Raw genomic sequence first — 13,614 nt, 5'->3', positions numbered from 1 at the left:
AACTTCTCTACCAGATACTAAGTTACTTTCATTTTAAAGGGACAGCTTCACCCTAAACTCAATACATATTCCTATATTCCCTCTTTCCTGTAGTGCTATTTCCACTGCTCAAAAAGAAGGGAACACTCAATGGTCACAGTCTAACAGGAAGTCAGTTAAACTTCAGGAATATCAATGTGTCCATTCAGGAAGCACAAGTGATTGTGAATCAGTTTCAGCTGCTTTGGTGCAAATCAAAGTGACAACAGGTGGAGAAGCAAAAGCAAGACAACCCCCTGTGGTCTGTGGTGTCCACAGACAGTTGCTCTCTCCTTATCCTTCCTGACTGATTCGTCTCTAGTTTGGTCTTCTGCTAGTGTCCTTGGCACTACTGGTAGCATGAGGCCGTTCCTGCAGCCCAGTCAGGTTGCACAGGTAGTCCACCTTGCTGTGTCTCCCAGCACAGTCTCAAGTGCATGGAGGAGATACCAGGAGACCACGAGGAGAGCTGGAGCATCAACCCAGCAGCAGGACCGCTATCTGCTCCTTTGTGTGAGGAGGAACAGGAGGAGCACTGCCAGAGCCCGACAACATGACCTCCAGCAGGCTACTGGTGTGCATGTTTCTGACCACACTGTCAGAAACAGACTCCATGAGGGTGGCATGAAGGCCCCACGTCCTCTAGTGGGACCTGTGCTCACAGCCCAGCACCGTGCAGCTCCATCATTCACCAGAGAACACTAGTATCAGCAGGTCCTCCACTGGCACCCCGTTCTCTTCACAGATGAGCGCAGGTTTGCACTGAGCACATGTGACAGGCGTGGAAGAGTCTGGAGACGCTGTGGTGAACGTTATGCTGCCTGGTCAGTGATGATCTGTGGAGGCGTATCCTTGGAGGGTCGCACAGACCTCCATGTCATAGCCAACTCTATCCTGACTGCTGTTAGGTACCAGGATGAAATCATCAGAGCGACTGTCAGACCTTACGCTGGTGCAGTGGGCCCTGGGTTCATCCTGGTGCAGGACAATACCCAGCCTCAGTAGAGATGTCTGCTTTCTCACCAGTATAATGGAACTAGATGGCACTCGGCTTGTGGTGCCAAAAAAATACATTTAAAAAACTCAACAATCTTACATTAAATGTAAGATTGTAGGATAGAGTTGTTGAGGAGTAAATCTTTTCAGTCTGATATCTAAAATAAGAAGCTGAAATAAGAAAGCTGTGTGAGCACCAGCTGATTTGATGCAAGTCTCGAGTCATTTGAACTTGTTGCCTGTGTCTTCAGGCCGTGTGTGCTTAATAAATAAAGAATGATGTAAGCGTGGGATGGCATCGCTAGTAACATGACAACAGCTTGTGTGGTGTTTCCATTGTACTCTACTGTGTGTTTTATATGCAGCTGCTAGGGTTGTAGTCGTAAGAGCAGAGTCACAGAGTGCCAATTTCTGCCCGGTCCATCTTAAAATCATTTTTTAAAATACCAACCATGACAAGGAGTCTGTGTTAAAACCCAAAGACCTGTGCGAAGATTCTCTGGAAACAGAGCTCGACGAGTCTCTGTGTTTGACTCCCATCAATAAAAAGCAATTAAACAATCACCGAAGAAAAAACAATCGATGAGCGCAGAGTCAGCAGCCACACTTACTGATGTTGTACTCCTGGACTTTGTTGATGTAGCTGTAGATTGGCGAGTAGCCAAAGAAGATCAGCATCACCGGCTCGCCATCGGCCAGCTCCACCACGTGAGCGGTGTGCCCCTCCAGGGCGTAGGGAGGAGGCGGGGCTGGTTTGCGTGGCGACCAGGTGCGCCTGGGGATGTTGAACACCCACAGCTCGTCAGTCACGTTCACAGATTTTGCCTCCAGCTTCCCGCCAAACATGTAGAGGTCGTCCTACACGAGAAAAGAGACAGAGAGAGAGTGATGCGTTTGAATGTTAAGAACACAGTCCTGAGATTAAAAAATATATAATCCCACACATTTCCACGAACAAAACTTCCAAACTTTTCCGTGACTTTTCAAGGACCCATAGTAGATTTTTTTTCTTGCCCCACTTGCCTGACGTTCTTTTGAACATATCAGATTCAAACTCTGTTCAAACATACTCTCAGTTGGTTGGCACACAGGAAGGCAGACATGAACCCAGATAGAAAATGACAAAACGTACTAACTAAAACGTTGTCACACATCAACGCATATTAGAGATACGATACTTCAACAACTAAAGAAAATAAATTTGGTGTTAAGTCTACATTACGTGGACGGTTATCCATGAAAGATTACTCTAACAATTTCATGAAACACAACAAAATTCCATGACTTTTCCAAAACTTTCAACAAGTTTGACTGGTTCCATGACTTTTCCAGGCTTGGAAAGTGTGACCTTGAAATTCCATGTCTTTTTTAGGTTTTCCATGTCTGTGGAAAAACCCGATGATGGTAAATGGACCTGCATTTGTATAGCGCCTTTCTAGTCATCTAGTAACCACTCAAAGCGCTTTTTACACTACAAGTCACGTTCACCCATTCACACAGTGTTGGCTGAGGCTGCCATACAAGGTGCCACCTGCTACTCAGTTTTAACACACTTACACACCGATGGAACAGCCATCAGGAGCAATTTGGGGTTCAGTATCTTGCTCAAGGATACTTCGACATGCAGCCTGGAGGAGCCCGGGATTGAACCGCCGATCTTTCGATTGGTGGACAACCCGCTCTACCTCTGAGCCACAGCCGCCCAAACCTGCTCTCACTCAGGAGACATTGGGTAGCGACCTGCGGCATCAGACACTGACGAAAAAAGAGAGAAACACGGCGGGACAAGAGCGAAATTCAAGGTGGCAAAAGTCTGAGAATGGTGGGATAGAGGGGTGGTGGATGGGTCCAACAAACACCGACTTTCATTTAGGAGAGTGGTGTTAATTTTTTTTTAAAGCCAAACCCTGTTCTGTTTTCCCAAACCCAGCCACGAGCTTTTGTTGCCTGTGCTGTTGGAGGAAAAAAAAAACATCAAAGAGACTGTATGCAAACTGTACATTTCCTGTAAAAACAGAAGTGTATTTTGAAAACAGACAATGCATGTAAAAGGCTGAAGTTGACACGGCGTCCCAGAACCTTGGATGTTGTATCTGGATGTGGAAAGTCCATGACCAAAGGCTAATATGTGACGAGTCGGGGTGACAATGTGTTGGATGATCAGCTTCATTGTGGAGACTTTCCTGCGTACTTGATTCACATATCAGGAGAAAGTGAAATTTTGTTTGTCTGAGCTTGAATGCTGCCTCCAGAACACCGAAGCTCCACTTCTGTTCATTTATATGGTGATGGAGAATTGGCCTCTGATGTAAAATTTATGGTTTGAGAAAAGCAGGAGTCCTTGTTTTTGTGCCAAATAAATAAATACAGAAATAAAAAATTCTATCCAGATTTCTCCAAAGTCATTAGTTCAAGATCCACTCAGTTTAATACATTCGACATCATACTTGCTTTAGGCCATGTCGTCAGGCTAGACTGCTGTCTCTGTCCAGAAGCTGAAAATAAAAGCTCTATGCTGAAAATTCACTGTACTTAAAAATAAAATGTGTTTTTTACAAACTTGTCACTTGTGGTCCAAGCAGAACAGACCCGTGATCCACCAGCTGGGAACCACTGTTCTAAAGTACATTTTAAGCTCTAACATGAGGCTTCAGCAGCCTGAGATCATTTTCTCTCTCCCTCTTTTTTAACCCATTATTGATTTCTGGGCACTCGGGTCCAGTGCAATAAGCTGTAAACACAATATTGACACATAATCAATAATAAACATGTTGTTTATTGTTAAAAGGATCCCCATAAGCATCTGCTGACGTGTCTTCTAAAAATAGTTTGGCATTTCGGGAAATACAAGAGTGAGAAGAAGATCAATACCACTCTCTGTCAGCAGCCTGTTAGCTTAGCTTAGCACAAAGACTGGGAACAAGGGGAAACTGCTAGCCTGGTTTGAGTGGGTCCATGTCATTGGTCCAACAGCCCATTGGTCCAACATCCCATTAGTCTGATGGTCCGCGGTGCTGAACGGCTCCTGGCAGGCGTATTTCTGCCTTGATGGTGCGCCACGACCGGCTCTGGGTCAGCTGGGAAAGGCTTGAGGCGGAGCAGGCTCACGGCTTATGTGTTTGTCACTTTCTTTTTCATTTTAACCCACACCATGATCTTTTCCTGACCCTAACCAAGTGGTTTTTGTGCCTAAACCTAACCAGACCTTAGCCACAGGGCATCATGATGATTTCAGAACAACGGGACTTCGGAGCAATGGGTTTAATATTGTTGGAACACTGGGCTGTCGGACCAATGGGCAGTTCCCGTTTCAGTTACATCAGAATCCACACACCAGCACCTTCTAATCTCGTTCAATAATTGTCAATATGAAAATATTGATCATAACAGCTCTAAACATACAATATGTCATTTTTGTTCTCGGGATATCTCAATCAACACAATAACAAAAACGGGAGCAATGCTGTCATTGCAGTCAGTTTCTGACAGGATTCCTTCAGTGTTCATCGTTCAGGAGGTTTTTACCAGGAGCTGAATTATCCACAGAGGTCTCCTGCTCTCCAAAACAAACACACCAGCTGACTGAAAGTGATAAACACATGAATAAAGCAGTTTCATGTTTAAAATCAGTGATTGTCCAATGCTGTTTGGCTCATTGCAGAGGGGCTGTTATCCAAGCTTGCACTAATGTATGCTCATCTTTTTACTCTGATAAACAATTTCCCCCCGGGGATTAATAAAGTATTCTGAATCTGAATCTGAATCTGAATAACAAAATCCAAACATTCAGGAGGTTTTTACTGTGAGCCGAATTATCCACAGAGGTCTCTTCCCCTCCAAAACAAACAAACCTGGTGATTTAAACCAGTATTAACACTGAATAAAGCAGTTTTAAATTAAAATTCAGTGTTTCTCCAATGCTGTTTGGCACAGCAGGGGCTGAAGCAGAGTTGCTGCTGATGTTTGCTTAGTTTGTCTCTGATAACTTAAGAGCCAGACATCTGATGACTAAAATCCTCCATCTGGGGTCTCATTTATAAAACAGTTCATAGCATTCATATTAAACCAAAAAATATTTGACAATTACTCAGTAAATCAGGCTTCCAACTCACCATCTTCGACGCCAATTTACTGTGTCAAAGTTTCTCCCATCAAGTCTGTTTTTATAGATCACAACTTTTGCGTGGGAAGTGGCGTACGCCTCTGTTAGGACTTGTTTTGTGCGTACACAGTGTTTATAATGAGACCCCTGGTCAAAATATACAGTTAAAAAAGACCAAGATTTAAAAAGTGTATAAAAAATGTGGCTTAAAAGTAGATAAATGTCAACTAATGACAGCCTCTAGCAGAAAACCACAACCTTGAAGCATGTGCAAATGGTGTTTGATGCCACTGACAGGTAACTGACAAAATATATACTACGTTTAGACACTTTAATATGGAAAACCTTTCTCTTTAAGTCCCTAATGATTAACTAACATGCTCTAATGTGCACTTCACACAGATGTGCAGCTTGTCTTACATCACGTCTCTATCTGCAGGTCAGCAGCTTCAACACAGTCGAGGAGCCGCCTAAAATATCAGTGTGAAACTGAAGGATGAGAGGTGAAGAGTCAGCAGGTCTGTCTCTGTTACTCACAAGGTAAAAATAAAACATGCATGTCTGCTTTGTGCTCAGGTCTGAGAGGTTAGACTGCACTGATAAATTAAAGCACCTTTCACCCCCCTCAGTAACAGGGAGGGTTTAGAGTTAAAGCTTGTGTGTACAGCAAACAAGTCAAGAGTCACTGCTGCCTACAAATCTTCTCCAGGCTTCAGACACTCTGACCTCCTCTGGGTCAGGTCTCACCTTCATCACAGCAGAGCAGAGACATTTGTCTTCATTCTCCCTCCGTCCGTCACGATCAAATGACCGCCTGTATCCAGTATTTGGACAGTGACACATCATTCGACGCTGCGCACCATGATGTGAGTGATGATCCTGATGTTCCCTTTTCTGCACAGGTAAAATTAACGATGCAACGGTCCATCAAAAACTGTAAACGCCTCTAAACAGTGATGATTACCTCCCCTGCTGAGCCACTTGTATGGAGATGGATTTGGGTCAATATTTGCAGAGATCTTTCTCACACAAATAATATTGAGAGGAATCTATATCCATACATTTGTGGATTATAATTTGATGAAATTATAAAACTGTCTGTTAAATAATTAGACATCTCCTAACTCAAGCATTTGTTCAGCTTTTTCTTCTTTCAGGTCTTAAACTGGCGGTTTAGACTGAGCACAGACGAATACACCTGAACACACAGCTCAGCATATCTGCAGCCACCAGTCGTCTCAGGAAACAATGGACTGCACAGGATTTCCGTTCTCACCTGACACACATTTACATCAACATGCTGTGTATTTTTATATTTTACTGCCTCCAACATCACTCTCTGGTGTCAAGTCAGTCACTAGAAGAAAATATATATGTATAAATATATTTTATGTTTCTGCAAACTACAGATACGCTACATTTGCACACTTGTATCATATCAACATTTTTAATGTGACGTAGTACATGAGCTGACTTAGTCATAGGAAGGCAGAGGGGATGGTGAATAGCGTGACATCCAGACGAGACGCCTGCCAGGCTGTGGTGCAGTGTTCAAGACCAACAAACAAGAAAACCAGTTGTTTTTTAGCGAGTCATTTCTGTGTTTTTAGTTACGTTGGAGTTTTCTAGCAACCCATCAATGTGGCGATTGTGGCACCAACACTGGGTATTTCAAGCCAAAATGTGATCTTCTTCTACCCCTAATAGTGGTTTTTGCACCTAAACCGAACCATACCTCAACCACAGTGCTGTAAATTCAGTGTATCCACTCTCATATTTACGTGCAAATGTTTGCAGAGACATACAGTACAATGCCACCATTTTCTCTGGCCACTGGATTGCCAGTGTCAGTGAGATGTAGCAGCCACAGCTGTATTACCTGGTACAGAGCCAGAGAGTGACCGTATCTGTAGAGAGGGCCGCTGCTGACGGGCACCACATCCCACGTACTGCTCTCTAGGTTGTAGCTGCAGACAGAGGTAAAACAGAAGGCTGTGAGTCCCTATAAGTAGCACTGCAGTGGAGTACTACAGAGGTGTGTAACACAGGTAAGAAATGATAAAAGCACAGGTGGAACAAATAACATTAAAAAGGGCTCGACTCCATTTGGGTGCCTAAATACAGTCAGTCAGCAGACACAATACCGAGAACCTGGACCTGGAGCTAAATGGAACGCAGCCAAATTTAATATTATTAGTTACACCTGTGTTTGCAGAGTAAATGTCCGCAGTGAGAATGGTCTACAGACGTTTATCACATCACACAGTTTGACTTGTCTTAGCGGAACACATTTTGTTAACTATGGTTCAGTTCCATTAAGTTTCCCAGTGAGCTAGCATGCACAACACCAGGGCCCTGGAGGTAGCTCACATGAATGAAATGCATTTGTTACTAAAATTTCTAAATTTTCCGACTATGTCTACTGTGATTTTCTGTGAAGGGACAGACAGACAGCTGCTGAGTCAGACGGGTGCTGCTTACTTGAGGACCATGTGGTAGTTGGAGTAGTTGAAGGAGTAACCTCCCACCACCCACATCAGCTCAGAGTGCACCAGAGCCTGATGGGACGCCCGGCCCAGAGACTGAGCCGACGGTTTGACGCTCGGCAGCACCCAGAAGGCCTCAGTGGAGGGGACGGACAGAGAGCAGTCTGGACCTGGGACGACAACAGAGAGGAGAGACACATTTAAACACGGTTAGAAAGTGGCACCATCAAAAAGCACGAGAAGTGATGTGTGAAACATGTTTATGATGATTTATTTATTTAAGTTTGCCCCTCAAACCTTCACAAGTAGGTATGTGGTATTTAGAGTTTGGTGTCACTATGTGGAGAAGTTGAAATTTTCTTACTTTGGCGCACCCCAGTGGAGGTATCAGGTACATACACCAATTTTTCTGTAGGGTCTCATTTCAGGATGTTTGTAGGATGCTTTGTAGTGTTAAAGTACATTTATGGCTTCATTTTGTTTTTAATTCAATAGGCAAAAATGGCACCAAAAAACAAAACAAAAAGTATTGGTATTTGTTTGTGAAAAGTCAGCGCTCACAACCATAGAATCCTTATATTTACTGGACTATGCTTATCTGCCAGTAAGAGATGGGAGTGCTGCAAAAAGCCACTGTCAAGTCAAGACACGAGTCAAATGCAATATATATTTTCACTGATGAAGCAACAAGTCACCGTTGCAGCACCTGTTGGTCTGCAAAAACAAAGAGGACAGATCTATGCTGAAACAATCATGAGAGAATCTTTGATTTAAACACGTGAAGGTACAGTAAGGTCAGCCAATCCTCTGACATGCTTTCATCAAAAAACAAACTACAAATTGATCTGACAAGACAACAGCAGAGCAATAACATCACCATCATCCTCTCTAAGTCAGCTGCAATCTCTGCTCCTTCGCTATGAGGAAGTTAAAGAGGCATCGGGGGTTCGTAATGCGGTGGGTGGGTCTGATTAATGTCTCAGCAGGTAATGAGACACGAGGAGAAAAAGGAAACACTGCAAACTAGAATCCACTTTTCTTTCTGTGGCTAGTGGGATGAGGAGGGTGGAGGGATAGAAGGACAAATGACAGAACATGCTGTTTTCATTAAAACAAAAACATACTTTTTTTGTCTGTGAAATGGCAGTTGCTATGGCAACCAGCACCTTTATTACCCCCATTGTCTGTGTAGTAGATGGCTGCTCTGAGGCTGTGTGGCTGTCCCCACCTGACACACACACACATCCATCTGTCTTCACTTTCACCTGGTTTTATGAATCACTGGTCACTTGTAAATTTTACACACAAGAGACACAGTGCAGGATCATGTAGGAGCGGTTTGATGAACATGTAAGAGTGAAGATTTCTTACTGATGATTGTATTTGAATTAATTACTTGAACTACCATGAGTACATTTTCTTGTTCTTACTATAGTAAATCATTTAAAGCCACTATCAAATCGTTTGTCACTAAAGTTACTATAAATATGTTTAAACTAATATTTTCTCTGTTTGTATGTAAGTGAAAGGGTTAATTGAAAAGACAGTGCTTCATAAATTCATTCTGTGGGGAAAATCTTGCTCAATAATGTTGAAGCCGAGTGTCCTGAGTTCATCTAACTGAATAATTAATAAAACAATAAACAGGACGGAAGACAGTGTGACAGCTCCAGCAGCATCCACTGCCCATTTATTTATCTTCACCCCCAAAAACTCTCTCTCTCACACACACACACACACACACACACACAAGCCTCCTAAAACAGCAGAATGTCACCCCAAAACGTTTCCTGCCCTACGGGATCTCAAGAGGGACACACAATATAGAACAGTCTGTTACAGTGTTCATCACTTCATCGTAGGATGATTGTGAGTTGCTTTTTAATGTGACTATTTCCTGTGTAAATGTCAGCAAAGTGTCGTCCAAGAAAACAACCTGGTCCAGCACTGGCCCGAATTCAACATGCCAGGAGAAATAAGTCAGAGCCAGGTCAACTGCACAACTAAGCTGAGACTCCACATGAATGACATCCCAGAATAGGGACAAATAAACTGGCCCAATTCCAGTTGCTGACCCTGACGCCACTGGGTCAGCAAAAATGACCTGGCCCAGCATCGGCCCAAACTCGCCACAACTGAAGAAATAAGTCTGGCATGCAGTTTCCTGACTCGGCTGAGACTCGGAATGAACAATGCCCCTAACCAGACCAAATAAACTGGCCCGATTCTGGCTGCCAATAGTTCATCAGCCCAAACTCAGTCGGGCCACATCCAATTGCCCAACTCGGCTAACACTCTGGATGAATGATGCCCCAGAACCAAACAAAATAAACTGGCCGCGGTTCTGGCAGCTGACACTGTCATCACCGAGCTTTTATCAAAAAAAAGACCTGGCCCAGCATCGGCACAAACTCAGTACGCCAGAAGAAATAAGCCCGGCTGCATGAAGTTGCCCAACTCAACTGAGACTTGGGAGAAATGATGCCCCAGAACCAGGCAAAGTAGACTGGCCCAGCGCTGGCGGCCAACACTGCCGTCATCACGGTCCAGCATCGGCCCAAACTCGGCATATCAGAAGAAATAAGTCAGGCCACATCCAGTTGCCTTACAAATTCAGGATGCATGATGCCCCAGAACAGGCCAAAAAAACAACGTCCCTATTCCGGCTGCTGACACTGCAACTGCTGGGCTGTTATCAAAAATTGACCTGGCCCAGCTTTGGCCCAAATTTGGCACACCTGAGGAAATAAGTCAGGCCCCATCTGGTTGCTCGGCTTGGCTGAGACTCTGGATGAATGACACCCAGCCCTAACTCGACATGCCAGAAGAAATAAGCTGGGCTGCATAAAGTTGCCTGACAGAACTGAGACATGAGATGAATGATGCCCCAGAATTCACTGAGAGTGCTTCCCGTGGTTCAGAGCACTATCTAAAAATCAAAAGTGTTCTAATTTCATGCCATGAATCAATCAGTAAGGATTTTTGCAACATTTTAAATGAGAAATTCAGCATAAATCTCCTCCTCATTGATGCTGTTTTTTGTTTAACTGACGTACAACCAAGTTATTTAGCTCATTGAACATCAAAGATTTACATTTGTGTCTGCAGAAAAAAACTTAAAATACAGTTAATAAATTAATATTTCATGAGAAGAAAGTGGGGGCGGCACGGTGGTGTGGTGGTTAGTACTCTCGCCTCACAGCAAGAGGGTTGCCAGTTCGATCCCGGGCGTGGGAGCCCTTCTGTGTGGAGTTTGCATGTTCTCCCCGTGTCAGCGTGGGTTCTCTCCGGGCACTCCGGCTTCCTCCCACAGTCCAAAGACATGCAGGTTAACTGGTGACTCTAAATTGTCCGTAGGTGTGAATGTGAGCGTGAATGGTTGTTTGTCTCTATGTGTGTCAGCCCTGCGATAGTCTGGTGACCTGTCCAGGGTGTACCCTGCCTCTCGACCCTCAAGAGGATGAAGCGGTTAGAAGCGGTTAGAAGAAGAAGAAAGTGGCTTCCCTCATATAAATATGTTTGTACTTGTGCTTACAGCATTAGTCCAGGAGGGGGCAGTGCTTCATCATCTAATCTAACACCACTGGACTGTCTGGTGGGGCTAGATTAAATATAATAATATTATTCTTACTGAATTTTGTGGGTAAACCAGGCAGAGGACAATCAAACATTAATGTACTGATGTAACATCACACAACTTCATCCATAAAGTGATGAAATACTTCGATACATGTGTGTGTGTTTGGCCGTGAGTCTATTTTTAATGATTCAGACAAATGAAAAAAGGCATTTTAAAGACTGAATCTGAAGATTATTCATGCAAAACTGCAATGTTAATAATGCGACATCAGTATAACTGCCTTTAACAAGTGAGATAATCAGTCTGGACACAGGCAGTATCTGTATATATACGGCCAGTCCTTTTCAGATTTGATTAATTTGCATTAAAAAATATGAAGCTTTTAATAAAATAAGTCCTCCACTGTGATGCCAGTCAGACACCAGACCCCATGTGTCATAAAATTGTTGTGTGTGCTGCTGCGAGAACAAATTATTCACAAAAGAAACATAAAAAACCAAAATAATGAAGCCACATATATTACGTGCCACCAGGCGAGATTTCCCAGGACATCACATCTATTATTTTATGACATAAAACAATATTGAATCAGGCAACACTGTGTTGCATAAACAGGAAAGCGGCTGCCGTGGTGCTTTTGTATCTCCGCCTTTTGTCTGTTTCCTTTTCGCTCCCTTCTCTCGTTAATAATGAACAAAACAGGAACATCAAAAAGATCCTCTCCATCATGGGAAACGTGGTATTTGTTCTGAGAATAAATAACTCTGTAATCACTACAAACGAGGCCAATGCCAGAGTAATTATAGGTAGGTGCAACGATGACATATGGACTTAATAAAATCTTGCACATGACAGCACGGCAAGTATTGATTTAGTGATTTAAACAGCGTCTTAATGACTGTGTTTCAGTGTGAAGCAGGCCGTCTCTGCCTGATGAAATATAGTCATTAAATACTCTTGAAACAATATTTATATGTAACATGAACATTTAATAACTAAATCTGGCCCGCTTCAAAGCTGAACATCACTTTTTGATCTACACATTAATTCTTACTGGGATCATAAACACATTACAGATGACATAATAAATGATCAGACATACTGTAGCACATCAAACACATCTCTTCCTGTCCTTAAATTCCCGCCACCATCCTCCCCCTCTATCCCGCTGAAATCTCCTCCAGCTCCAGGCCAACAAGACACATCGCACCACTCTGGCTGAGCTCCAGTTCGTCCATATATCTGCTTCATTTCCCTGATAAAATCCACTTTCCTCTGCCCCATCCTGCCCTCTTACCTTGCCAGCTGTCGTTGCAGACGCAGAGCTTCTCTCCGGTCAGGTCACAGTAGCCGTGGCCCGGGCTGCCACAGTTATCCCTGCAGTATGGGATGTCGCAGGCATCTCCTTTCCAGTACTCCTCACACTCGCAGTAGACCCGGCCTGAGACGGAGTTCGTCGTGCTGCATCTGCCGTGGCCCGAACAGTTGTTGGGACAAGAGTTTATTCTGAGGAGACACAGTCAGACAGGACGTCACGGCACATCTTCAAGGTTATACACTATCACTGGCACAGGTAGTGCTTAATTGTGACTGGAGATAAAGCCACAGCTTTGAGATGGAGGTGATGCAGTAGCTGAAAACTAGTTTAGGAAGCTGACATTATACTGATGATATAAAGTTGCCATTGAAAGAAAAGATAAGACATTCAGTTCCACTAATGCACTTTAACAATGGAGTCAATATGAACGAAGTTGTAGTGCTTAACTTACTCGAAAATAATCACCAACTCTGCAGCTCTGCGGAGCTTTTCAGCCTCTTTTAGCTGATCATTTTGGTGTAAGAGCAAAGTCATGGTACAGTTCAGTCTCAGCACACATTTCTCGATACAGCAGGCAGCTGTTTTCAGCAAACAAGCACTGATAAACTCACTGCACAGCACCAAACGGCATTCAGACAAATTTAGAGACGAGCAGGTGAAGTGGAACATCTAGCAGCAGCTCAAGAGCCTGATATTATTCTCAGGAGTTGGTGGAAACCAAGCAGGGCTAAAAGGAGAGTGGCTGTTGGACTTTTACAGGATGTCTGCTGAGAATGAAAAGACAAACAGCCGTAATATTTCCAAATAATGAACTGTAGTGTATCATGGAGTTTATACCATGGGAAAATATGTTTAAACGAAATGGATCAGCAGCTGTTACTGTCAGAAGAGCCATTTTTGTTGGAAAGAATTTAAAAAAAAACCTGAGCCGCAAACATATTTCAGTCTGATAATGAAGTCCTTCAGTTGCTGTGCGTCATTAAAAGCAGCACATAATCTACTTATTTATAAGTACTGACAACTTCATTTGCTATTTCATGATTTCAGAGTGGGCACCCTTTGTACCGTAAAGGCATTTAATTTCTTTTAAAAACATGGGAAGAAGGCAACGACC

General features: G+C 43.4%; 1 protein-coding gene across 3 annotated transcripts in view; it reads right to left on the bottom strand.

Moving 5' to 3' along the window:
* atrnl1a (attractin-like 1a) overlaps nucleotides 1-13,614 on the bottom strand; it is a 439,798-nt gene that overhangs the window by 362,898 nt on the left and 63,286 nt on the right. For all 3 annotated transcript variants that reach the window (XM_049600221.1, XM_049600219.1, XM_049600220.1), the window contains exons 5-8: nucleotides 12,480-12,688; nucleotides 7,598-7,772; nucleotides 6,996-7,083; nucleotides 1,626-1,872 (exon numbers count right to left, since the gene is read on the bottom strand). In XM_049600221.1, the coding sequence (XP_049456178.1) occupies nucleotides 1,626-1,872; nucleotides 6,996-7,083; nucleotides 7,598-7,772; nucleotides 12,480-12,688 (719 nt within the window). The remainder of the gene's footprint in view (nucleotides 1-1,625; nucleotides 1,873-6,995; nucleotides 7,084-7,597; nucleotides 7,773-12,479; nucleotides 12,689-13,614) is intronic.

Source organism: Epinephelus fuscoguttatus, linkage group LG16 (genome assembly GCF_011397635.1).
Source record: "Epinephelus fuscoguttatus linkage group LG16, E.fuscoguttatus.final_Chr_v1".
Lineage (NCBI taxonomy): Eukaryota > Metazoa > Chordata > Actinopteri > Perciformes > Serranidae > Epinephelus > Epinephelus fuscoguttatus.
This window is presented reverse-complemented; position numbering and strand designations above follow the sequence as displayed.